At 41.4% G+C, this 25,071-nt stretch overlaps 1 protein-coding gene across 2 annotated transcripts in view; it reads right to left on the reverse strand.

The window, feature by feature from the left end:
• Positions 1-3,658: 3,658 nt before the first annotated feature.
• RASEF (RAS and EF-hand domain containing) overlaps positions 3,659-25,071 on the reverse strand; it is a 92,391-nt gene continuing 70,978 nt past the window's right edge. For both annotated transcript variants that reach the window (XM_006060434.4, XM_006060433.4), the window contains 7 exons: positions 24,609-24,746; positions 24,345-24,492; positions 21,903-21,984; positions 20,349-20,463; positions 16,645-16,764; positions 12,901-12,977; positions 3,659-4,866 (listed from right to left, as the gene is read on the reverse strand). In XM_006060434.4, the coding sequence (XP_006060496.2) occupies positions 4,761-4,866; positions 12,901-12,977; positions 16,645-16,764; positions 20,349-20,463; positions 21,903-21,984; positions 24,345-24,492; positions 24,609-24,746 (786 nt within the window). In that variant the 3' untranslated portion in view covers positions 3,659-4,760. The remainder of the gene's footprint in view (positions 4,867-12,900; positions 12,978-16,644; positions 16,765-20,348; positions 20,464-21,902; positions 21,985-24,344; positions 24,493-24,608; positions 24,747-25,071) is intronic.

A 25,071-nucleotide genomic window follows, 5' to 3' on the forward strand; every position in this document is an offset into this window, starting at 1 on the left:
TAAAAAAGGCTGAGCGCCTAAGAATTGATGCTTTTGAACTGTGGTGTTGGAGAAGACTCCTGAGAGTTCTTTGGACTGCAAGGAGGTCAAAGCAGTCAATCCTAAAGGAAACCAACCCTGAATATTCATTGGAAGGACTGATGCTGAGGCTGAAGCTCCAATACTTTGGCCATCTGATGCGAAGAGCCGACTCACTGGAAAAGACCCTGATGCTGGTAAAGATTGAAGGCAGGAGGAGAAGGGGACGACAGAGAATGGGCTGGTTGGACGACATCACTGACTCAATGGACATGAGTTTGAGCAAGCTCTGGGAGACTGTGAAGGACAGGGAAGCCTGAGGTGCTGCAGTCCATGGGGTTGCAAAGAGTTGGACATGACTGAGTGACTGAACTAAACTGATCAAGGTGCCAGGTACTGTTCTCAGCACTTTCCTTACATACACTTATTTAGTCCTCATAACCACTCCATGAAAAAGGTACTGTTATCATCTCTGTTTTACCAACGAAGAAGCTGGGGTACACAAAGGTTAAATAAGCTCCTTATTCACAGTTACTGACTAGAAGGTTCATGAGGCAAGGTTCAAACCCAAGCAGGCTGGCTACAGAGCTCAGACCTGTGGCCACTACAATATACTGCCTGTTATTCTGTTGTGTGTGTATGTCGCTGGGTATGTGTGTCTGCAGAAACTCTGCAAAGCCTGCCTTATTTAAACAGTTTTCTTTGGTCACCCATTCAAGCACTGTGTATAGCAGAGGGGAGGCAGCAGCAAACAACAGGGATAAAGCTCAAAGAATATGTCTAGTTAAACAAATATGGGGTCAGTAAGGATGCTGACCAGTTAGAAAGGGTACTAAACAAGTGAGCAGGTAGCCGCATCCAAACCAGGATGAGCAGGGAAACTTCCTAAAGGAAGTGACGTTTAAGCTAAAGCAGAAGGAGAAGCAGGAGTTAGCTAGGCAGGGTGTGTTGCGGGGGCCGTACAGAGGGGTGTCAGAGAAGGGGCCTAGCCCAAGGTCATGAGAATGGCCAGAGTATGTCCTGCCAGTTTTCTACTAAAGCCTCACTACTCTTGGATATCACACCCCAAAGCTGGTCGACCTGTAGCCCTGCTGGTCGAGAGGACGAGATGTGCCACAGTACCATACACCACCCTTTTCTTCCCCAGCTAGCTGCCCGGGCCAGGGTTTTAGAGGCGCAGTTTCATGTAGGCACATCCTAGAACTAAAGTTACTTCAGCAATGCCTGCAGCAAAGCTGGAGGAAATACCAGAAGACCAAAGCAAGTGTTTTAAACTGAATTTATGATGCAGAAAATATAATGTATTCTTTAGACATTTGTACTACCATAAATTACACATTATGGGATAATTATTAATGGTTTGAAGAGAAACAGTATAAATGAAATACAGCCAATATTATGAAAATGTAAACCATGTAAATCAAAAATAATTATTTCATTACTTAGAGGTCTTCTTAATATATATGTATGAAATTTCTTACACATACATACAATAAAAGCCCACGAAAACCATGACTCTGAAGCTAATCACTGTACAAATATGAAAATAAATCTTTATCTTTAAGGCTCAATTTTATCTTCAGCAAGAGGGTTGTGTGGTTTGGGCCTTATGCAAATCACATTTAGTATTAAATAATCAGATGTCACATATGTTATATAAAGCAGCAAGTGGAAAAAAATAAATTATGAAAATGCATGAGGCTAAAAGTTAACAGGGAAAAATGTCTCTATAGCCAGTGTTCTTTTCATGTCGAAACTAAAATAATATCCAGTGTGTCAAGATACATAAAAAAGAGTGTAGTGTAATTGTGATTTTAAAATCTCTACAAGGAATAATTGAGACAAGATGAGTAGAGTAGCAAATTAAGTTCAAGTTAAAAACACTAGCTTTTTGTTATTACCAAAAATAAACTCTAAATTTGGGAACAGCTTCATAAAATCAAATGTTGGTAATAAACTTAGTTTCCTAGCAGGGCAGTGAAAAAGCTAGCAGTAGCTTTTCTTTAAATAGGATTGCTAACCAGAGCTGTAAGTCTAATTTGAAAGTTGTAAGTCTAATTTGAATTTTGTTGCAAAAATATTTATCCACATTAAGATAGTTAAAGATGTTTGCTTCATTTATCATAGGCACCTATGTAATCTAATTGGTTTGGGTTACTGCCCATATAGTCCAGAAGCAAAGACCAAGATAATACTTCTGTATCAAAGGTATATACTATTATATACATATTGTAAGACAAATATAGACACTGGGGGAAAATAAATAAAGACAACACAGTAACATGTATACTAACACAATTTTGTGCAACTGCACCAAACTCCTAAACTTGAATACCATATATCAACACACAGGTCTGTTAGGTCTGTTCTAACCTGGGCTCCACAGATGCCGAGGCAAACAGCAGTGGTAAAACTTTCATCGCACCATGGCACAAAAATAACCATCCCTCCCTGAATCAGTTTGACAGTTCCCCACCAGCAAGGTATTTCTTTTTAGTAAAAAATGTAAACTTTTTTTCCCTCTCTGGGACCAAAAAACAGGAAACAGGAATCCATGGTAGAGTTGTTGAAGACAGAACCAACTTCCCAGTGAAAAAGAACAAAACCGAACTAGATCTCACCAGTAGAGAGAAGGCACACTTTGAAAAGCTAAATGGATGTTGTGACTATTTATAAGCTGTTAACATACTACCCAATTTTCATTAAAAAAAAAAAAAAAACCTTGGAGAATTTAAGGTCTGATCATAAAAATTGTAAGTAGAGTTGTTTTAATTCCATAAGAGGGATGTTTTTAGCTTACATAGTACAATAAATAAGAGCTATTATTTTTTTCAGCAGGCTACTTGGGGCCTGGACCTATGAATCACGTTAAGTTCAAGTCTTTCTGGTTGGGAATAACTTAGTTGGTTCTGGCCACTGAAAATTGAAACCAAAGACCACGCCTGGCTGACCCACTCTGGGGTCAGATATTGACTCCTTTGGCTTTTGGAGACATTTCAGTGGGGAAGTCTGGGAGGCAGCACAGCTTCTTAGGAGAGCAAGACCCCTGAGGCTGTTGGTGAGGGTGAGTCCCGAGTCACCTCAGACAAAGGACTGACTCACCTGTACCCTAACCACAATTCCTCTTCAAAAGAGATGATTTTTCAAAACTACACATAACATTTCTTTCACTGTTCATTATTTAAGGATGTGAATGCTGGCAGCCAAGGTGTTAGGGTATCTGTTATAGAAAAGACATTATGCTCTTAAGCCATGGGGAGGTTTGAATTTGCATATTTTCATTTGGCAAAATGATAAATTAAACTAGTATATTTTAAAAACTATATATACACACATATATAGCTCACATACCATAAAAGTCACCATTAAAGTATATAACTTAGTATATAATTTAGTGGATTTTAGTATATTCACAAAGTTGTGCAACATTAGCACAATATAATTCCAGAACATTCTCATCATCCCCAAAGAAACTATATACCCATTAGTACTGCTACTACTAAGTCATTTCAGTCGTGTCTGACTCTGTGCGACCCCATAGACGGCAGCCCACCAGGCTCCCCCGTCCCTGGGATTCTCCAGGTAAGAACACTGGAGTGGGTTGCCATTTCCTTCTCCAATGCATGAAAGTGAAAAGTGAAAGGGAAGTTGCTCAGTCGTGTCCGACCCTCAGCGACCCCATGGACTGCAGCCTTCCAGGCTCCTCCATCCATGGGATTTTCCAGGCAAGAGTACTGGAGTGGGGTGCCATTGCCTTCTCCAACCCATTAGTAGTCACTCTCAGTTACTCCCTTTCACCAGCACCTGCAGTCTCTTGCTGTTTGTTGTTTTTTTTTTTAAGTGAAGTGGGACAACTTTCCTGGGCATTGTCTTTTCAGTAGCATGTGGCTTTATATTTTTCGTTAGAATTTTTAGCAGTGAATTCAAACCATGGTCTTTATAAGTATTCTGAGATTATAAAACACCCTCTTTAATATACAAACTATTTTTGTCCCCCAAATGTTTTCTTTATATATAAGACAATAGATTTTTCTATCTCCACTGGAGCATAAAACATTACCATTTTTTTCTCAATTAAATTCTGTTCTTGTACAAGAAGTGAGAAAAATTGATACTTAAATATTTAAAAAGATGAACAACCAGAGTCCTTATAAACCGTGGGCCATCACACTCTCCTTCTCACTCCTTAAAGAGCTTCAGAGCTGAGAGCTGAGGCCTCAAAGGCCAAGCTGCTCGTTTACAGATGAGGAAATGGATCTAATGTGGGTTGGTGATAGGTTCAAGACCAGAAGGCTAGTTTACAGCAAAGGTAGGAAGGTAACCCCTTTTTACTAGTTTTCTATTGGGTTGACCAAAAAGTTTGTTTGGGTTTTCCTGTAAAATGGAGAAAAACCTGAACGAACTTTGTGGCCAACCCAGTAGTACTGAATATTGGAAGTAAATGTCATCTACCACATGAATCTAATTATGTCAGTGAATTTCTTTTACAGCTTTGATCTGAGCATAAAAATACTTTCTAAAGATAAGGCAGGCATATTTAACCAGGGGGCCCAAATCACTCATCGAAACAGCAAAAAACAGCTGAGATTCTGGAGGGACCCAAGAACATAGTTCAGATTCCTCGCACTGTAACTCTCCACGCAAGTGTCTGTAGGATGTACCACTTCACGTAAGAAGCAAATAAGTCATGTACATTCAGTACTCTGGGAATGAAGGCTTCGTGGGCCGAGGACGTTTTGGAGTTAACCATTGCAGCAGTTCTTCATCTGGGTTGACTTTTTGGAACTAGTGCCACTCAGATTGGTAATGGATTTGCTGTCATCCTCATCAGTTCTATTTTTCACTTCCCTGGAGAGAGAAAGAGAAGCATACAGACAGAGAAGATTACTGAGGTATAAAATAGAACCATAAACAACTCTGTAGAAAAAAACTGCACTGCTAAGCATTTGCTGTGTGCCATCCAGACAGAGTGCTAAATGCTTTGTAGGTGTTGACATTTAATCCTCACAGGTATGATTTTACTGTGTCCCATTCTATATGTGAGAAAATGAAGGCAAACAAAAAACGTTAAGAAATTTCCCTTAGGTCACATAGCTGAAGAAGTGGCAGAACTTGGATTGCAACCATGCAGGTGAACTCCAGCCATTTGCATTCTGAACAGTAGGCTACACACTCATGCATGTACATAGAAACACATACCCAGGTGCATACACACATGCATACAGACTACTGTTGCTCTCTCCTGTGGTCATGCATGGTGTATAGTTTGCCACACACACAGATCATTCCTTAGGACTCTGGAACCTAGCTTCCACCCCCAGCTAATGCTTAACATTAACAAAAGCAATGATGGCTTTATAACCATTTTGTAGTAATACTTGATCATGGAGATAACAGCAGATGGTTAAAATACAAAAAATCTTTTTGTCTCTTCCTAAATTTCTTTTAGAATTAACAGAGGCACTTTTAGAATTAACAGAGGAACATTTCATGCAAAGATGGGCTCGATAAAGGACAGAAATGGTATGGACCCAACAGAAGCAGAAGATATTAAGAAGAGGTGGCAAGAATACACAGAAGAACTGTACAAAAAACATCTTCACAACCCAGATAATCACGATGGTGTGATCACTCAGCTAGAGCCAGACATCCTGGAATGTGAAGTCAAGTGGGCCTTAGAAAGCATCACTACGAACAAAGCTAGTGGAGGTGATGGAATTCCAGTTGAGCTATTTCAAATCCTGAAAGATGATGCTGTGAAAGTTCTGCACTCAATATGCCAGCAAATTTGGAAAACTCAGCAGTGGCCACAGGACTGGAAAAGGTCAGTTTTCATTCCAATCCCAAAGAAAGGCAATGCCAAAGAATGCTCAAACTACCGCACAATTGCACTCATCTCATACGCTAGTAAAGTAATGCTTAAAGTTCTCCAAGCCAGGCTTCAGCAATATGTGAACTGTGAATTTCCAGATGTTCAAGCTGGTTTTAGAAAAGGCAGAGGAACCAGAGACCAAATTGCCAACATCCGCTGGATCATGGAAAAAGCAAGAGAGTTCCAGAAAAACATCTATTTCTGCTTTGTTGACTATGCCAAAGCCTTTGACTGTGTGGATCACAATAAACTGTGGAGAATTCTTCAAGAGATGGGAATACCAGACCACCTGACCTGCCTCTTGAGAAACCTATATGCAGGTCAGGAAGCAACAGTTAGAACTGGACATGCAAAAACAGACTGGTTCCAAATAGGAAAAGGAGTACGTCAAGGCTGTATATTGTCACCCTGCTTATTTAACTTATATGCAGAGTTAAATAAGGCAGATGAAGCACAAGCTGGAATCAAGATTGCCGGGAGAAATATCAATAACCTCAGATATGCAGATGACACCACCCTTATGGCAGAAAGTGAAGAGGAACTAAAAAGCCTCTTGATGAAAGTGAAAGAGGAGAGTGAAAAAGTTGGCTTAAAACCCAACATTCAGAAAACGAAGATCATGGAATCTGGTCTCATCACTTCATGGGAAATAGATGGGGAAACAGTGGAAAGAGTGTCAGACTTTATTTTTGGGGGCTCCAAAATCACTGCAGATGGTTACTGCAGCCATGAAATTAAAAGACACTTACTCCTTGGAAGGAAAGTTATGACCAACCTAGATAGCATATTCAAAAGCAGAGACATTACTCTGCCAACAAAGGTTCATCTAATCAAGGCTATGGTTTTTCCAGTGGTCATGTATGGATGTGAGAGTTGGACTGTGAAGAAAGCTGAGCACTGAAGAATTGATGATTTTGAACTGTGGTGTTGGAGAAGACTCTTGAGAGTCCCTTGAACTGCAAGGAGATCTACCCAGTCCATTCTGAAGGAGATCAGCCCTGGGATTTCTCTGAAGGAATGATGCTAAAGCTGAAACTCCAATACTTTGGCCACCTCATGCGAAGAGTTGACTCACTGGAAAAGACTCTGATGCTGGGAGGGATTGGGGGCAGGAGGAGAAGGGGACGACAGAGGATGAGAGGGCTGGATGGCATCACCGACTCGATGGACATGAGTTTGAGTGAACTCTGGGAGTTGGTGATGGACAGGGAGGCCTGGCGTGCTGCAATTCACGGAGTCACAGAGAGTCGGACATGACTGAGCGACTGAACTGAACTGAACTGAACTGAACTGAGGCAACACTGCACCAAACATCTCCATGATCCTGTGAAAGCCCCCTAAGGAAGTCTCCTACCCCTGGGGATGCTTGTGAAATACACACATTCTGAAGTTCTGCCTTAGACAAGCTGAATGGAAATGTCATGTGGTGAGGAGTGTGTGACAGCTTGTCCCCAAGATGGCTGCAGAGAATTCCACCTTCCCTGTCAGTGTCTGCCATTCCCCCATTAGTGGTGAATGAAGCTTGTGCTTCTCCCCCGTGGTCAGGACCGGCTCTGTGACCGCTCAGTCCAATGGAATGGCGAGGGAATGGTGTGCTGGCACTTCCACATGAGGCATTAATACGGCCTGATCATTTTGAGCTGCCATGTAAGAGGCTGAGGCTCCTCACTGGATAGAGAACAGCAGAGAGGTCATGGGGGCTGAAATGCCACCAGGAAGGAGCACCTTGGCAACACATAGCAGACCCAGCTATGACCGTAAATGCATGAAACACCCAAGGGAGTGCAGTCAAGGCCCCTCCAGTGAGATCCAGTCTCTTCTGGTAATTTCAGAAAATAAAAGTTGGTATTGTTCTGGGGGACTACATTTTGTGTGCTTTGTTCCCAGATCCTGGGAACTGGCATGTTCCCAGCATAGCAGTGCTATTTAATAGAATGTAATTCATATATGTAATTAAAAAATTTTTAGCAGCCACAATAAAAAGTGTAAAGAGAAATAGGTGAAATTAATTTCATTAATATATTTTAATCAACTTGGTATTACAACAATACTATCACTTCAGCATGTTACCAATAAAAATATTCCTGAGGTATTTTACAATTTTTATACTGACTTCAAAACCTAGTATTTATTTAATACACCTAGCACATCTCAGCTTGGATAACCACACTTCCAGTGGATAGCGGCCACTAAACTGGTCAGCACAGCCTCAGAAGGAGCTGATGTGCTAAACTTGGAAAACCACTGCACCTGAGTAGGAAAGAAAAGGGAAACTAGTTCTTGCTGAAGACCAGTTAATAAATGCCATGCTACATGTTTTCACGTAGTCCTTATTACACACAACACACACACTGTCACGCGACAGGTGAGCATCACTGTCTTCACAGATGAGGAAACAAAGACCCAGGAAAAGGAGGAGGATGTACAGTTCAACCCGTAACACCCTATAAGACCTGGTTCAGATTTATGACCTCCTGAACTATATTTGTATTGCTTAAACCACTAGGTTAGTAGGAATTTGTTACAGTGACAACAGAAAACTAATACAGCTTCCAAATGCAAAATCTTGACCACTGGGTCATTCAACAAGTGTCCGACTTATGCCAGGCTCTGGGATCCTCAACTAGTGAGCTCTGAGAGCCAGATAATCCTCTAAATAAACCGTTACCAGGTCCTGAAAGCTGCTAACACACAAGCACAGTGGAGCCGACCTACTGGCAGGATAGGGATTCATTTAAAGAGGAAGGGAGGTTCCAGGTTCGCGGAACAGCTTGCATAGAGACAAAGAGGAATAAAAGAACCTGGCCATGACTGGAGGCAACCTTGCTGTGTCTAGAGATTATCATTCATTTGGGAAGCAAGAAGAGATGCAAACAGAAAGGCAGGTGAGATCTGGCTCTGGGGGACTGTTAGCCACTTGCTAAAAGAGACAGGGTTCTTTGCTGTAGGTCGGACACCAATGTGGGGTGCAGGCAGGAAAGTATTAATTGGATTTTTATTTACAAAGATCACCCCGATTAGAGAAAGAATATGGACAGATTGCAGAAAAAGTGCAGAGAGGTCACTGAATCATTAGGGCCTCAGAACCCACTAGAGGCAGATGATGAAGAAAAAGGAAGAAGTCAAGACTGACTCTAGGTTACTATTTTTTTTTTATTATAATGTTAATAGTTTCCTGAAAAGGGGAGTATAGAGTGAAGAACAATTTTATAGAAAACACATTAGGATTTAGCTATGTTGGGTCACTCAGATCTATGGAATTTCCATTTGTTGGTGGGTGGGAACATGGAATTTTAAAAAAGATGGGAGTTAAAAAAAATGGGAGTTAAAAATATAGAAATTGGAAGTCACCTTCTAGACACAGTTTTAGGAACCATGGGGATGGAAGACATTAGGCAGAGAAAGTAAGAGCAAAAGAGTGCAGAATAGAATCCTGAAATTGCCAGCATTTAAAAGGCAAATCAGAGATTCAGAGTAGTGCAAAGTCCTAGTTTTGCCACTTAGTAGCTGTGTCACTTTGAGCAAGCTGATAAAGCATTCTAATGCTCAGTTTTCTTGTCTGCACAGTGGGTACAGTAAACACAGCATCTTCACAAGACAACTCACATCTCTCTCTTCTGGGAGGTCCAACAGGCCCCTATCAGCTATGTATCATATGGCTGCCTGGTCATATTTTTCTTTTTTTCCTCTAATTTTAAATTGAACAGCCTATCTTACATACCCTGATATCTCTACAAGGCCTTCATGCTGAGCACTCATAATAATGCAGACATTACTGAACCTTGAAAGCAAATATTAAGGGAGAAAAACAGGCTGTATTTTTCACTTGGCCTTCGGTTTCCTTAAATCTACTCAAAATGCAGGCATTCCCACTTTAAGGGAATCAGGAAAATACAATTCCAAACATCTAAAACAGGTTTAAGTTTGAGAAAACTAAATTACCTCACCCCAAACTGCCATATGCTTAACTGCATTTTAAATGAATCAGTCTTAGGGACAGATTTACACCCAGTGGGTTCAGCAACAGTGCTGAACTGATATATCAGCCTGAGCTTTTTATGTTTTTCTCAAATTTCAGGCCACTGACCAATTTGATGCTTGTTGTACTTGAATCTATTGCAAAATGTTTAAAGCCTGTGCTCTAGTGGCAGCAGACTGACTTACTGATGGACAGTAGTTGGAATGAACGTCCTGTCAGCCCTACAGGGAAACTGAATTTCTAGGAACGACTTTTCCTGGAATTGAGATGTTTTTCAAGAAAAGGCAAAGGAATTCAGGTTCTTAACCAAACACTTATGGCCTCCCTTTAAAAACAAACACTGTTTCAGACAGTGCAAATCCATAAACTTTTCTAGTTCAGGTTTTAAGACATGACATGGTATGAAATGGAATTATGGGAACTATCTTATGAGATCAAGTCAAGAATTTTTTTTTTTTTTTTTTTTGGAGGAAAGGAAAGTTTGCTTTATTTTAGATGCTGGCAGCTGGTGAGGGGGGCAGTGGTGGAAGTCTGTCCAAAGGCCAACTCCTGCCACCCGACAACCAGTGGGGCAAGAACTTTTTTATAGACAGATGTTGGGGGTTGTGGGAGCTACACGCAGAAACAGCACAGTTATCCCTGACAGTCATTTTCAAATCCGTCATTGGTGGTCTGACCAGCATCATCTTGATTGTTTTAGGTATAGTTAATCTCCAATTCCAGGGTCCATTTGTTTCCATTTCTTTGAGGCCAATTCTTAGAATTATAGCAGTTTATGTAATGAGTATAGTCTGGTCATCATGTAGTTAACTTCTTCTGCCTGGCGTAGTATCTGTAAGGCAGTTCACAGGAGATGGCTCAGAATATTATCTATAGCCCTTGAGAAGAAAGGTCCTTGACTATGCTTAATGACTACATTATTATTATTTGGTCTCCTTTGACTGTTTCCCTTTGTTTCTGCATGTCTCATTTCTCTGATTAAACTTATTCTTTGACCAAAGTTTTCCACAGACAGAAGGCAGGCAGAGGACATGGGGTGGTGGGGGGGTTGGGAGGAAGGCGCATAGGGTCCTGCTCTGTTTCAATAAGTACTATTTCTGATTCCCCTTCCATTTCCTTTGAATTACCGCCATCATCCTTTACTATTATTTTTCTTTCCATCAGAACTTCCTTCACAGTAATTAGTTCTACAGATTTGAATCATTGACTTTTCTGGGCAAACAATGCTCTTAATTCAGTGCTCTGCATCACCAGCCAAGATCTCATGGTTGTGGCATCCTTAAGCCCCAAAGGACAGGTTACGTGTTGTATGTTCATGGATTGGAAGAATCAATATAGTGAAAATGAGTATACTACCCAAAGCAATTTATAGATTCAATGCAATCCCTATCAAGCTACCAACGGTATTCTTCACAGAGCTAGAACAAATAATTTCACAATTTGTATGTAAATACAAAAAACCTCGAATAGCCAAAGCTATCTTGAGAAAGAAGAATGGAACTGGAGGAATCAACCTACCTGACCTCAGGCTCTACTACAAAGCCACAGTTATCAAGACAGTATGGTACTGGCACAAAGACAGAAATATAGATCAAGAATTTAATGTTTTGCATTATACACAACGTTTTGAAGGCTGTAAAACTTTAAAGTAATCTTACTGGTGGAAACTAAACCATTTTCATTTAAGACATGGTACTTTGACAAACAATCAGATGACATGGTATAAAGCAAATTAAAGGCTCTACAGATTTGCTTTATTTATAATTTTCCTATTTAACATATTGTTAACATAAGTAACCTAGAGGTCTCAACAACAATTTAAAAAGCTCTCTGATGAGTGATTCACAAGAAGTGACCTTGTTATCAAAATGCTTCTGCACGTAGCTGTTTTAAGTAAAGCTACATTGTGAACAGGGTGGCTGCAAGGCTGACCCAACACACTTATCTATGGACTCGTAGGCTGTCAGGACCAGAAAGCCTTACGGATAATTTTCTTTAGCCCCTTCCCTCATTTTACAGATTAGAAATGCCGGACTTAGTCAAGACTTCACAGGTGTTCGGGGCAGATTTAAGATTGGACTTTGAGCCTCCTGACACTACACTCCTCCAGCGTGCTGGGCAGAAGCCCTCAGCCACGCAGAGCGCCTTAGCTGGAGCTTCCTTTCCTGCTCAGCTGGGGCAGCAATGTAGCACCTCCTACCTGAGGTGAAGGTAGTGCTGAGCCCTTTATTCTACTAAAGTTAAGATTCTTATAAAAACCAGAATCTCACAAATGGTCAAAAGAAGAACTACATGCCTCAAGTGGTTCTGCTTTGTCAGCAATTAAAGTTCATTGGCTGGATTTTGATAACACACGTTTTTATATTTTTTCTTTCTTTTTTTTTATATTTAAACTGTTGGATCAGTAAAGAATCATCTTTTCACTTGTGGCAGAAAACTAGCAGAAGAAATAAGTCTAACAGAAAACATTGTTATTTCCTAAGAATACTGCAAAGATTGAAATACAGTTAAATCCAAGTTCCTCAATGCTGCAGTTTTCATTCTAATCCACATCCCAAAATGTTATTATTAACACCATTGTCTAAGTTTAAAAATTACCTGGATAATAATGTAAACAAAGTGCTTCCAACTGGCATGATATACAATTTGCTTTGTGAAATTTTTTTCCTTTACCTTGGAAAATGTCATAATACATAGTTATATTCATAATGGTCTCTTGTGTTTAAAATCTGATTCCTGGAAATGATTCATACACGTCAGCTGTTAGTTCTGTGGTGACATTTTGCAGAAATGTCAACGACACCTCAGATGCACCTGCTTTTGTTTGGCAGTAGAGGTATTTTCCCAATGTTCACAGGGAACAAGCAGCATTACCAGTTTTTTCAAAAACTGTTTCTCCAACCACTACTGAAAGACAAGACAGCGTTCCCCAATATAGATTCACTTTATGGTCAATATATTTGACACATACAGCAGCTAAGTGAAAATTCAATACCACATTCAGTTTTTCAAATATAAGGCAAAACTTTACCGAGCAAGATGGAGAACAGCTTCCACTATATTTGAACCATCTTTGGCGCTTGTTTCACAAAATAATGCCCCATAGGTCTGTAAAAAAACATATATATATGTATATACAATTAAATGAAGGCTTTGATTAGGTTTCCTGGAATGTTCACTTTTAAAATCAATAAAATAAAAATATTCCCCTGTTGAGTATGCTAAAAATAATAGTTAAGTAATTGGATTCAAAGTTTCAAGACTTTAAAAAACACATTTGAGCCTAGTTATTCCAGTAACATGTCCTAGTCAAAGAATTAAAAAAAAAAAAAACTTTTTATTTTTTATTAGGGTATATCCAGTGGCACCCCACTCCAGTACTCTTGCCTGGAAAATCCCATGGACGGAGGAGCCTGGAAGGCTGCAGTCCATGGGGTCGTTGAGGGTCGGACACGACTGAGCGACTTCACTTTCACTTTTCACTTTCATGCATTGGAGAAGGAAATGGCAACCCACTCCAGTATTCTTGCCTGGAGAATCCCAGGGACGGGGGAGCCTGGTGGGCTGCTGTCTATGGGGTCACACAGGGTCGGACATGACTGAAGTGACTTAGCAGCAGCAGCAGCATCCAGTTAACAAATAATGTTGTGATAGTTTCAAGTGAATAGCAAAGGGACTCAGTCATACATATACATGTATCCACTCTCCCTCAAATCCCTGTCTCATCCAGGCTGCCACATAACACTGAGCAGAGTTTCATATGCTATACAGCAGGTTCTTGCTGGTTATCCATTTTAAATATAGCAGTGTGTACATGTCCATCCCAAACTCCCTAACTATCCCTTTCCCCCAACCTTCCCCCTGGCAACCATAAGTTCCTTCTCAAAGTTTGTGAATCTGTTTTTGTTTTTTAAGTAAGTTCATTTGTGTAATTTCTTTTTAGATTCCATATATAAGGGATATCATATAATTTTTCTTCTCTGTCTGACTTACTTCACTCCGTATGATGCTCTCTAGGTCCATCCATGTTGCTGCAAATGGTATTATTTCATTCTTTTTAATGGCTGAATAATATTCCACCCAATCAGAGAATTTTTATTTTGCACCCCCTCCAAAACCCATCCCACTATACAAAATTTCATAGTTTAAGGTTCTTATATCCAAGAGTCACACATGCCACCAAATGTTCTCTATCAAATAACTTGAGACAGATAAAAATGATAGCTTAAGGTAACCACACAGGAATTAAATGTCCATCAGAAGTATGTCTCCTTTAGGCCAGCAGCTAACACACCCCTCTTCACCCTATCATCCTTTTCTATTGAGATTCAGCAGCCTTTGTGTTGCTAAAACCAATGGACATTTTCTAGTCCTCTATTATTTAACCTCCCAGTGGTTATACATACAGTCACTGATTGTTATCACTCTTCTGCTTCAGACCTTCTGATGTTTCCCATCCCTCACAAGCAATATTGAAACGCTTACCTGGCTGACAAGGCCTAGGTATGCTTGTATGGGGCCCCAGCCAACCTCTCAGTTCTACCAGTGGCCACTCTCCCTCACAACGCTCAAGTTACCCTGGCCATCCCTCTATTTCTCCAATGCTCCAAATTTTCTCCCACCTGAGGACCTTTCTGGGCTTCCCTTGTGGCTCAGTGGGTAAAGAATCTGACTGCAATGTGGGACACCTGGGTTTGATACCTGGGTTGGGAAGATCCCCTGGAGAAGGGAAGGCTATCCACTCCAGTATTCTGGCCTGGAGAATACCATGGACTGTACAGTCCATTGGAGAAGGCAATGGCACCCCACTCCAGTACTCTTGCCTGGAAAATCCCATGGATGGAGGAGCCTGGTGGGCTGCAGTCCATGGGGTCGCTAAGAGTCAGACACGACTGAGCGACTTCACTTTCACTTTTCACTTTCCTGCATTGGAGAAGGAAATGGCAACCCACTCCAGTGTTCTTGCCTGGAGAATCCCAGGGACGGGGGAGCCTGGTGGGCTGCCATCTATGGGGTCACACAGAGTCAGACATGGCTGAAGCGACTTAGCAGCAGCAGCAGCAGCACAGTCCATGGGGTCGCAAAGAGTCAGACACAACTGAGCGACTTTCACTTTCAGGACCTTTGCACCTGTTGTTACCACTACCTAGGTTATCCTATATCCTTAGTAACCCACTTTACCAGGCTGACTTTTACCTACCTTTTCGATTTTTAGGTAATCCTTCCTTGAAGTTGAGAAGGATGAAGAAATCAGCATTAGGAATTCCTATTACAAAACCTCTTGACATGTATTTTTCCAGCATGGCACTTGCCACAATTGTAATTGATGAAGTGTGTCTTTGTCTAACAAGCTGGAAACAACTCCTTTAGGAAAGGAGGACTGTGTGTGGGGTGGGGCTAGGTGTGGTTTACCTGGTTCCTGTGTGGGACTGGGAGAGGATATGATGGATACTCTGGAGCAGGGAGAAAGGAACAACCAAACAATGGGGAAAGATTACTGTGAAGCTTTTACTCATGACCCCCTCAATCCACAGCAATGCTAGAATAATTCCCCAAATGAATCTTATTTCTAGTAGAAATGGGTAGTGCTGCTGCTGAATTTCATAGTCAGGATGTTACTGGGTGAAATAGAGATGGCCTTAGAGGATGCAGGAGGGTGGTGGACATGAGATGCATAATAAGTAAGCAAACCTTGGGGAACCAATAAGAAATTTTGGAGAAGGAATAAAGTTGGCATGCGGCCTGGAGTGATGGCTCTCTAGGGGGACAAGTGGATTACATAGGTTTAATGTCTGTCTCCCCTAGACAGTAAACTATGTGAGGGCAAGGATGGTCTCTTTTGTTCTCTACCCTTTGCTCAGCTCACAATAAAGTACTTCTCACATGGTAAATACAATTAAATATGTGTTGAATGGATCTTGTCTGTATTTCATTGCCTAGTTTTAATGTTTATCATATTTGGCTCACAGTTATAACATTTAAAATAAGAAACAATTCCAACTTAAAATAGGGAAATTGAAACTTCTTTTTAAAGTTCACTTGTTTATGTTATAGAGCAGTCTTTTCATTGATGATGATAGACAACAATGATAGCTATGTCAAATGAGACTGTTATGGTTAAGAGCTTATTTGACCCAAGGGCCATCTGATTCCTTGTTCGGGTAAAACAAGTCATAAGAAGGCCACGAAGATTCTGACACAATGACAATGATGAGAGAATAAGCACTGCCCACAATAGTAATCTGAACAGAAATGAGGCCCATTCCTTATACAAATGCGTAACCAAGAATAATTTTATACTATTCCAACTGAGTACAAATCTTAGAAAAAAGAACATGTCTACCAATTCTCTTCACCCTGTCACCCAGGTGACATACTGCATCATCCGCTGCTCCTTGGCACAGTGACCCTCTGGAACCAAAGTCAGCTTTTCAAAACAGGACACCCATTCTTATTCCTTTACCTGGATCCCAGGACTAGAGGAGGATTCCAGGAACTGGAGAAGAGTGAGGAAGAAGACAGGAGAATTTTGCCTCCTCTTTGTCACTGATACTCAGTGGGGAAAATGATCACATGATTGTTTTACCCCCACAAGGGATTTAATTCTTGTTGTTAATTATTTACATTCATGGGGTGGATAGGGGGCACTGGGAATTCTGTCTGTGTAAGGACAGAAAACCCATCAAACAGAGTGGAGGTTTGTCAAACACCCTTTTCAGCACACATAGAGAAAAGTGAAAGACCCCTTCTAGTTTGGACCCACTCTTACTCTTACCATGGCCAGTTTTTCTCCAAAGTACCCTGGGACACATTTTTGTCCCTCTGCTTCAGCAGCGTCACGAAGATCAGCCTTGTTTCCTACCAACATGATAGGAATGCTCTCATGGGCTGCATCCTACCATGAAGAAAAGAAAAAATGGTGCACACATGAAACACTGGACAAGTTGTGAGGATGATGACAGCAGCTGCCATTTCTGAACGCCCCTTGTATGCCGCACAGCGTACAGACAATACCTCTAAACTTCAAAATATCTCTAAAAGGAGACAAACTTTTCCCCATTTCCAGACCAGAACACTGAAATTCAGAGAGGTTAAATAAGATGTTGTAAGGGTGAGGGCTGAGGTCCAAATGACTCCATCATCCTTGCCACTACAGAAATCGATACAAACTCAAGATGCATGACCTAGAGTTACATTTAGCTGTAGTGCTCACACAATTTGCTATAATTTTCACTCCAAACAGAGGTGATAACAAGCCGGCTTCATTATCCCAGGTACAAAACACACAAATATTCCTTCAGCTATGAGGGGACAAAAAAGGAGTCTGAAAGTTCCACACTCACTGCTGTCTGGCTTACAACAGAAGCAAAATACAAAGGCCCTAAAGATCAACATATTTCTTGTGAGGAGTCGATGAGCAATCATTCAAAGTACCAGTTTCTCAGGATAATGCTCCCCAATTAGCATGTGCACACTGTCGCGGCCTTCACAGAGGAGCTGGCTGGCTGACTGGAAGATGTGAGAGGCAGAAGTGAGTTTGAGACTCCACCCCTCCCACCACCTGGCTGCTCACCGGCTGTGACTGCGTGAAATGCAGCAAATCTCTTTCTGTTTCTGACTCCATTTCCCTGTCTGTGAAATGAAGGGGTCAGTAAGCCCCCCTCAGCAGGCTATGATGAGAACAGAAGACTACGTGACTAGAAAAACAGCCTTTTGGCTCCTAAACAAGCGAAGCAGCAGTGGTGACTGACACGTGGGGAAATGACCCTTTGCGGTGCCTAAACACAGCCGGATACTCACCCACTTTGGTGCCACACCTGATACAGCATCAAAAATGAGCCTTGAAACTAAAATTATACTTCACCATTCTCCTCCAACGGAATGCATCAGAGTGAAGTAAAAGCAAAGGGGAGAAGGAAATGAAAAGCCCTCCCCCAGACTAGACCCCACCCATTAATGTGTTAAGTAATTGCATTCTGTGGGGAACTGCTCAGGATCATATGGAAGCCATTAATCAAATATTCACTTAAGCCAGCCAAGACTTCCCAAAGCCACATGGGTAAGTAATGGCACATTCAAGTCTTGACTCAAATATGACCTCCTGGTGCGACCGGCCTGACTGCACTACCTGCCGCACTCTGCCTCACCATAAGGCCGGTTATCCTGGCCTTGTTTGCTTTCTACATCTAGCACTTCCTAGCATTCATTTTATTTACTTATGTTGGTTGCCTTTTACATCTCCCTAACTAGAATACAAGCTCCAAAGGGTAGGGCCTTTTGTTTTTTTTTTAAATGGATATACTGCCAATACATGCACAAAACAGGGATGCCCAAAATATTTTTGAATGTGTAAAAGTCGAAAAGAGATCTCATGTCTCAAGTGTCTCCATTCAACTTTTACCCACATATCCAATTAACAAATTATTCATGACAGGTAAATGGCCATAATTTTAAGATTTTATAACCCAGTGGTTTTCAAGTGAAATATATTAATTATTAATTCAGAGCGTCCATTCAGCACTGACACTCCTGCTTCCCAATCCTTTCATGCATCTGAACTATCTCACTGTTAGTTTTGACCCATATTATAGTGGCCATATAAACTGTCCCAACAGAATTTCCCCAAATGAGAAAAGGTGAGCCATGGTGAAGACTCACTGAGATAAGTCAAAGTCAAATGCCAAGCGACGTCTCATTTTTTCTCCAGTAACAAATTCAATATTTCATCTTGAATACAGTTTTCTCCCTTTTCTGACCCTATGAAAGATAACACCAATAGCTAAATGAATCACTTGCCGCAAGTACGTGCTTACTTATCTAGCAAATTATGGCAGTAGGGCACCTGGTATAGGCCGTAACGTCACACAGGGCTTTTTCCAACCCTATGGCTGACCCTGCCTTTTGTGTCTCCTTGTCTTGAGTATAATCCAAAGTCTTAAAAGGGAGATCAAGTCCAAAAGTTTCAACAATAAACAGTTTTGCTATAGATCCTAAATATCTGTGTGTGTTAGTTGGGATTATCCATTCTTCTCTCGTTGGTCTCCCCAGAGCTTCCTCTGTTCCCTTAAGTAGATGCCTCTCCTCTAGGCACTACCTACCTTGGAGATCCTTTCTTGATATTGCAGGAGTTTTTCTTAACCTGCTGCTCATTCTGGAGCTTCATCAAAACAACAACCAGTGTTGAATCAGGAGGTCTAATTCTCCCTTCCACTCCAACCTCTAAATGACTAAACGCCAGTGTCATGTACTTTCTATGACTCAGGTTTCTCATAAAAAGTGAGAGCAACATTACATTTACTTCCTTTCTCAGATATGTTACAGAGGTGAATATAACATGGAGAAAATTTTGTGAAATAAAAATACTACATAAATGTCAACATGCTTTTGATGTATATATAATTTTCAGTTATGGTTTTTCAATTGAGCAAAATGCGTATTTATCATTGAGTCTTATTGCCATTTTTCAGTCAATCATTTCTTACATCTTTAGTTAGAAAGAGAACATTTTGGTATTTTACAGGGTATGAAACAGGCCCAACTAAAGAATCTAGAGGCTGACTTGAGATCAGACAGCAATCAGTTCTCTGTTCAGCCACCACTGCACTTAATGCCTGTTAAAAATGATAGATCATAGACATACTTGAAAAATTGTATTAGCCACTAGGTTTTTTTTTTTTCCCCAAGAGACTATGCTGAATCATGGCTTGAACTGTAGTTTTACGGTGATTAATAATGTTGGCAGCACATTAACTGTGGTCAAAATAGTTTCCTACTTTAAAAAATTATTGACCATGAAACAAAGGATATGAAAGCTCCTCAGATGAAAGACACCATCTCATTTGAGCAAAAGAAAGCATAGATAGTAAGCACACATGTTTAAAATACCAATTAGTATGTTAGTAGTACTTTGGGTATGTAAAGACCCAAATCTCTATCAGAGGAAGGCTGAGAACATGGTTCCTATGGAATTTGGACCGGGTGGTGCCAGGTGGTGATGGTATTTCAACTATACTTCTAGCACACGTGTTGGTATGCTTTCACCTATAGATCTAGCACACGTGGAAGCCCCTATTACACCTCCAGTCACACTACACACCCAGCTCCATCACCCTCTTGTTTGTGAGAACTGCTTTTCCTTGGGTTGTCTGGATTTTCACTTGCTGCCAATTGGGTTCTGATCATATTAAAACCCAGGACTTCCCCCTCTCCCACCACCACTCAGAAGCTCACTTTATTAGTGTCCTTGGTTCTGTGGGAACTGGCCCGCTACTGAGGAGGAGACCAGTGCTGCTAAGTACTATTAGGAACCCTGCCTCCCACAGGTTCTTTCTGAGAACCTAGATCAATGGATCTAGGTTCTTTCTGAGAGCCTAGATCAATGGTTTCTGAGTTCATTTTTACAAAGAGAAACAGCATTTCCTGAGATCCAGCCTATAACTCTCCTGTGTAATTTTTTTGTTGTGTGTTTTGATTTCTTACCTCGATCATATCTACCCATTCTCGTACATTAAGAAAGCTTTTCTCACACGTAACATCATACAGCAGCAAAACACCATCTGCTCTTCGGAAGTAAGACTTGGCAATGCTTCTGAATCTGGAAAAAAGCATGAAGGTAACAGTTCTAATCAGTCAGTTTGGTGTTGCCTCATTCTTCATCTCTTTTATGCTCACTTTCCCACCCGCACTCATCTTTAAAGCAAGCCTTGGGACTTCCCTGGTGGTCCAGTGGTTAAGAATCTGCTTTGCAATGTAGGGGGCGCAGGTTCGGTCCCTAGTCAGGGAACTAAGATCCCGCATGCCTCAGCGTAACTAAGCCTAAGCAAAGCTGCTAACCCCTTGTGCCACAACTAGACTGTGTGCCACAACGAAAGATCCTGCATGGCACAGCTAAAACCCGATGTGGCAAATAAATAAATAAAAATATTAAAGACCAAGCCCAACTGAGAAGAATCTAATGGCAATGTATTTCTGTGAAAGAGTCATCCCCGAGGCCTAGAATGACCTAGTGAAAGGTAACAGAAGAATCTGCGCTAGTGATTTAGAAAAGTCAATCATTTTCTCCACCAAACAATCTCAAGAAAGTCTACAAAGCCCAGCGCATAGTCAGGACAAGGTTGAGAGCGTAACTTCTAAAATTGTCAGCCCCAGCAACAAGCTACTGGAAGCCAGGTGTGGGACACAGAGAAATATGGAAGGAGAGGCACATCCAAGCAAAATTATTTTTTGGGTGGTGGGGAGGGAGTACTGTGGGTGGCTGGAAGAAGACCCAACCATGTGGAACACCACAGGTACACACATGGGGTGTGGGGGGCTTCCCAGGGGAAGAGCACACCTCAACCTATATGTCCTAACTCAACCAAGTATAATATTCTGCAAGATCTTAAACAGGGCCCTGTCAACCACACATTTTTTAAATGCTGCTAGAAAATACGAGCTCCTTGTGGGCAAGTATTTGTGTGTGTCTGTTCACTGTTGAATCTGAATACCCTAAGTGGTGCCCCGTTACAGAGTCTGGCAGGTTCCCCCCCAACTTTTTTGCTGCACAACCAGATTCAGTCTGTTCCCAAAGAATTAGATAAGATTAAGACCTACTCTTCACACTTCTGTCCATCAGCAATGACAGAAAGGGAGGGTACTGTCTGTTGCCATATGCAGCTCTGCTGTTTAGTCTCTGTCTCTGCCCTTGAACAGAGGAGCTGACAGGTCTTCTTCTCCATCTTCTCTGGTGCACCAGCTCCCTAGCTGCTCATACTGTTGCCACTTTCAGGAGTGCTGCCTCACCGACATTCTCTCATTAGGAAAGGGCACTCTCTTTTTCCCAATGGGTCACCAGTTCAAAGGGAGCTTAGAGGGACTCACATGACTGATGATAGAAGAGTGAAGAAGGAAAGGATGTGGAAAAAAGTGAGCATTCTTAAAATTCTAACACTATATCAGAACTATATTATCATGAGCACAAAAGATACCAAACGTCCTACAAGGCTTGTCCATGCAAACCCCAGCAGAATTCAAAGCACTGGGGAGAGCACTTGCCTCTCCTGGCCCGCTGTATCCCACAGCTGCAGTACTGTCCGTTCTCCATCTACGATCAGCATTTTCATTTGAAAATCAACTCCTGAAAAAGAATATAAGAGAACATGGAGAACACGATGTAAATAATTCCCTTGGATTTTACTTTTCAAGCCCTCTTTAGATGAGACAAAAGCCAATAAGGTGAAGTTCAGTGAGACAGAGGAAAGAACCTGGCCATCAATGAGAGCGACCTTCACATAGTAATTATAAGCCAGATCACACTTGTAATCTGGCTTGGGGAAGGATTTAATCTGGCTTGGGGATCGGCTGGCTTGGGGAAGGATTTAATCTGTGGACAAAAGGAAAATCTATGTTCTGTGTTCACATAATTAGATGGACTCAGTTTTATGTGTGTGCATGCACACAAATATGCCTATGTATATAAACAGGTATATCCATGTGTGTATGTATATGTATATAAGTACATGTATATGGTGTGTATATATGCCAGGTGCTCTAGCAACTGAACCAAATATTTTAGGCTTTTTATGACTCAAATTGAAGTGAACTTTCAGCTTTGTTATCTTGAAGGGTTATAACAGTACCATAAATTTACAAAGACATCCATTGTGAAGAGGGTAACCAATCTGTTTTAGGGTTTCTGGTTATCAAAATAAGAGTTCTTTGCGACCCCATGGACGGTAGCCTACCAGGTTCCACCGTCCATGGGATTTTCCAGGCAAGAATACTGGAGTGGGCTGCCATTTCCTTCTCCAGGGGATCTTCCCAACCCAGGGATCGAATCTGGGTCTCCTGCATTGCAGACAGACGCTTTACCATCTGAGCCACCAGGGAAGCCCAGATAAAGAATAATAATATATGATAATTTGCATATCTTCAACTTCTTTTACTATTATGCAAATGTGGAAATGAGACTACTTTTCCTTGTTCTGAGAGGTATTATTCATGTGTTCCATTGTGAGGGAGGGGAGGGAACATACACTCAGCTATAATTCTGACCCTGATGACAAACTGGCCATCAGTAAGATCACTTTATCAACATCAAGTGACACCTGATCAGAAAGGCTTTCCCTGGGCATCCTGTGCCAAAGGGCACTCCTCCCAAACCTTGTTTTTTAAAATGAATAGCCAGGGCATGGAAGCAACCTAGATGTCCATCAGCAGACGAATGGATAAGAAAGCTGTGGTACATATACACAATGGAGTATTCAGTTCAGTTCAGTTCAGTCGCTCAGTCATGTCCGATTCTTTGTGACCCCATGAATTACAGCACGCCAGGCTTCCCTGTCCATCACCAACTCCCGGAGTTCACCTTACTCAGCCATAAAAAGAATACATTTGAATAAGTTCTAATGAAGTGGATTAAACTGGAGCCTATTATACAGAGTGAAGTAAGCCAGAAAGAAAAACACCAATACAGTATACTAACGCACATATATGGAATTTAGAAAGATGGTAACGATAACCCTGTATGCGAGACAGCAAAAGAGACACAGATGTATAGAACAGTCTTTTGGACTTTGTGGGAGAGAGAGAGGTTGGGATGATTTGGGAGAATGGCATTGAAACCTGTATAATATCCTATGTGAAACAAACTGCCAGTCCAGGTTAGATGCATGATACAGGATGCTCGGGGCTGGTGCACTGGGATGACCCAGAGGGATGCGATGGGGAGGGAGGTGGGAAGGGGGTTCAGGATGGGGAACATGTGTACACCCGTGGCAGATTCATGTTGATTTATGGCAAAACCAATACAATATTGTAAAATAATTAGCCTCCAATTAAAATAAATAAATTTATATTAAAATAAATAAATAAAATGTGTTTCTCATCCACTTCCCTCTTTGTGGGCTGGGATCTAGCTGACTTTGTTTACTGTGTATCTGTGGTGCCTGTAGGGCTTCACTGGTGGCTCAGTCGGTGAAGAATCTGGCTGCAATGCAGGAGACCTGGGTTGAGAAGATCCCTTGGAGGAGGGCATGGCAACCCACTCCAGGATTCTCTTGCCTGGAGTGAACAGTGGAGTCTGGCAGCTGCAGTCCATGGAGTCTCAAAGAGTCGGATACAATTGAGTGACTAAGCAGTGCCTATAACAGTACGTGGCTCACAGTAGGATTCCAGAAGTGCTTGCTGAATAAATGAATCTGTCATCTCTGGCGTTAAACTCGGTTTGGTTGATCTCACTGGGTAAGCAGATATCTTAGTCACTTGTTAGCAGATACCTCAGTCCCTTGTTAGTCTTCCTTTCCGAAATTTAGGCCTTGGCCAAAGCAGAGGATTATTCTATGAGAAGGACACATGAACACTGACACACACATGTACATATGTATTATACAGAGGGAAAAGAGAGAGATCTGTGGGTCTGTGAATATAATACCTAAAGAAAATAGAATCAACCTAAAGAAGGTCATTTTCCCATTATCCTCTGAAAAAGAACCGTACCCAGGGTAGCACTTGTGTTTCCTCGAAATTCATTCTTGCAAAGTCTCATGAGGAAACTCGACTTCCCCACTGCAGCGTCCCCGGCCAGCACAATCTTGTAAGCCTTCTGTGAGCTGGAAGATTTATGGCTCTCATCCACCATGTCTGTCTAGGGGAAGGAAGCCACAGTGGGTGACAAAAGCAGTGTCCACTTTCTTCCTAGTAAGTTACATGATGTGAAAATGAAGAGTGTTCATGAAAAGAAGTGTCTCTGAAACCACGTACCTGTGGTGAAAGAGCCGAGATGGGCTTTCTTGAAGAGCTAATGATACTGCCTTCACTAGCAGATCCCGGGGGCTTCCAGTCCAGGATGGAAGCCATGCCTTCTGAGCCATATGTCTCTTCATCCCTTATATCAGGAACCTGTTGTTTTTTTGTTTTTTAAGTCAGTCATTAAAAAACAAAGAAGGTCTTTCATTACACATGTGAAATAAAAAGAAGAAAAATATGCTGCTGAATCAACAGTCAATGCTGTTAGGGAACAGAGTGGCCACAAAAGGAAATCTATTTTCCTTTTTCCCTAACTTGGTAGAGAAAAATGTTCTCCCAACTATGTTTCACATGTACAAAATGCCCATGACAGATAAAGCTCAAACAATATCCATGACAGATAAAGCTCAAACAGGGTGGGATATGTATTTCTGTGTAAGAAAGGAGAGCAGGCCTAGGACTTGAAGCCTTTAAAACA

The sequence above is a fragment of the Bubalus bubalis genome, chromosome 3 (genome assembly GCF_019923935.1).
Source record: "Bubalus bubalis isolate 160015118507 breed Murrah chromosome 3, NDDB_SH_1, whole genome shotgun sequence".
Classification (NCBI taxonomy): Eukaryota; Metazoa; Chordata; class Mammalia; order Artiodactyla; family Bovidae; genus Bubalus; species Bubalus bubalis.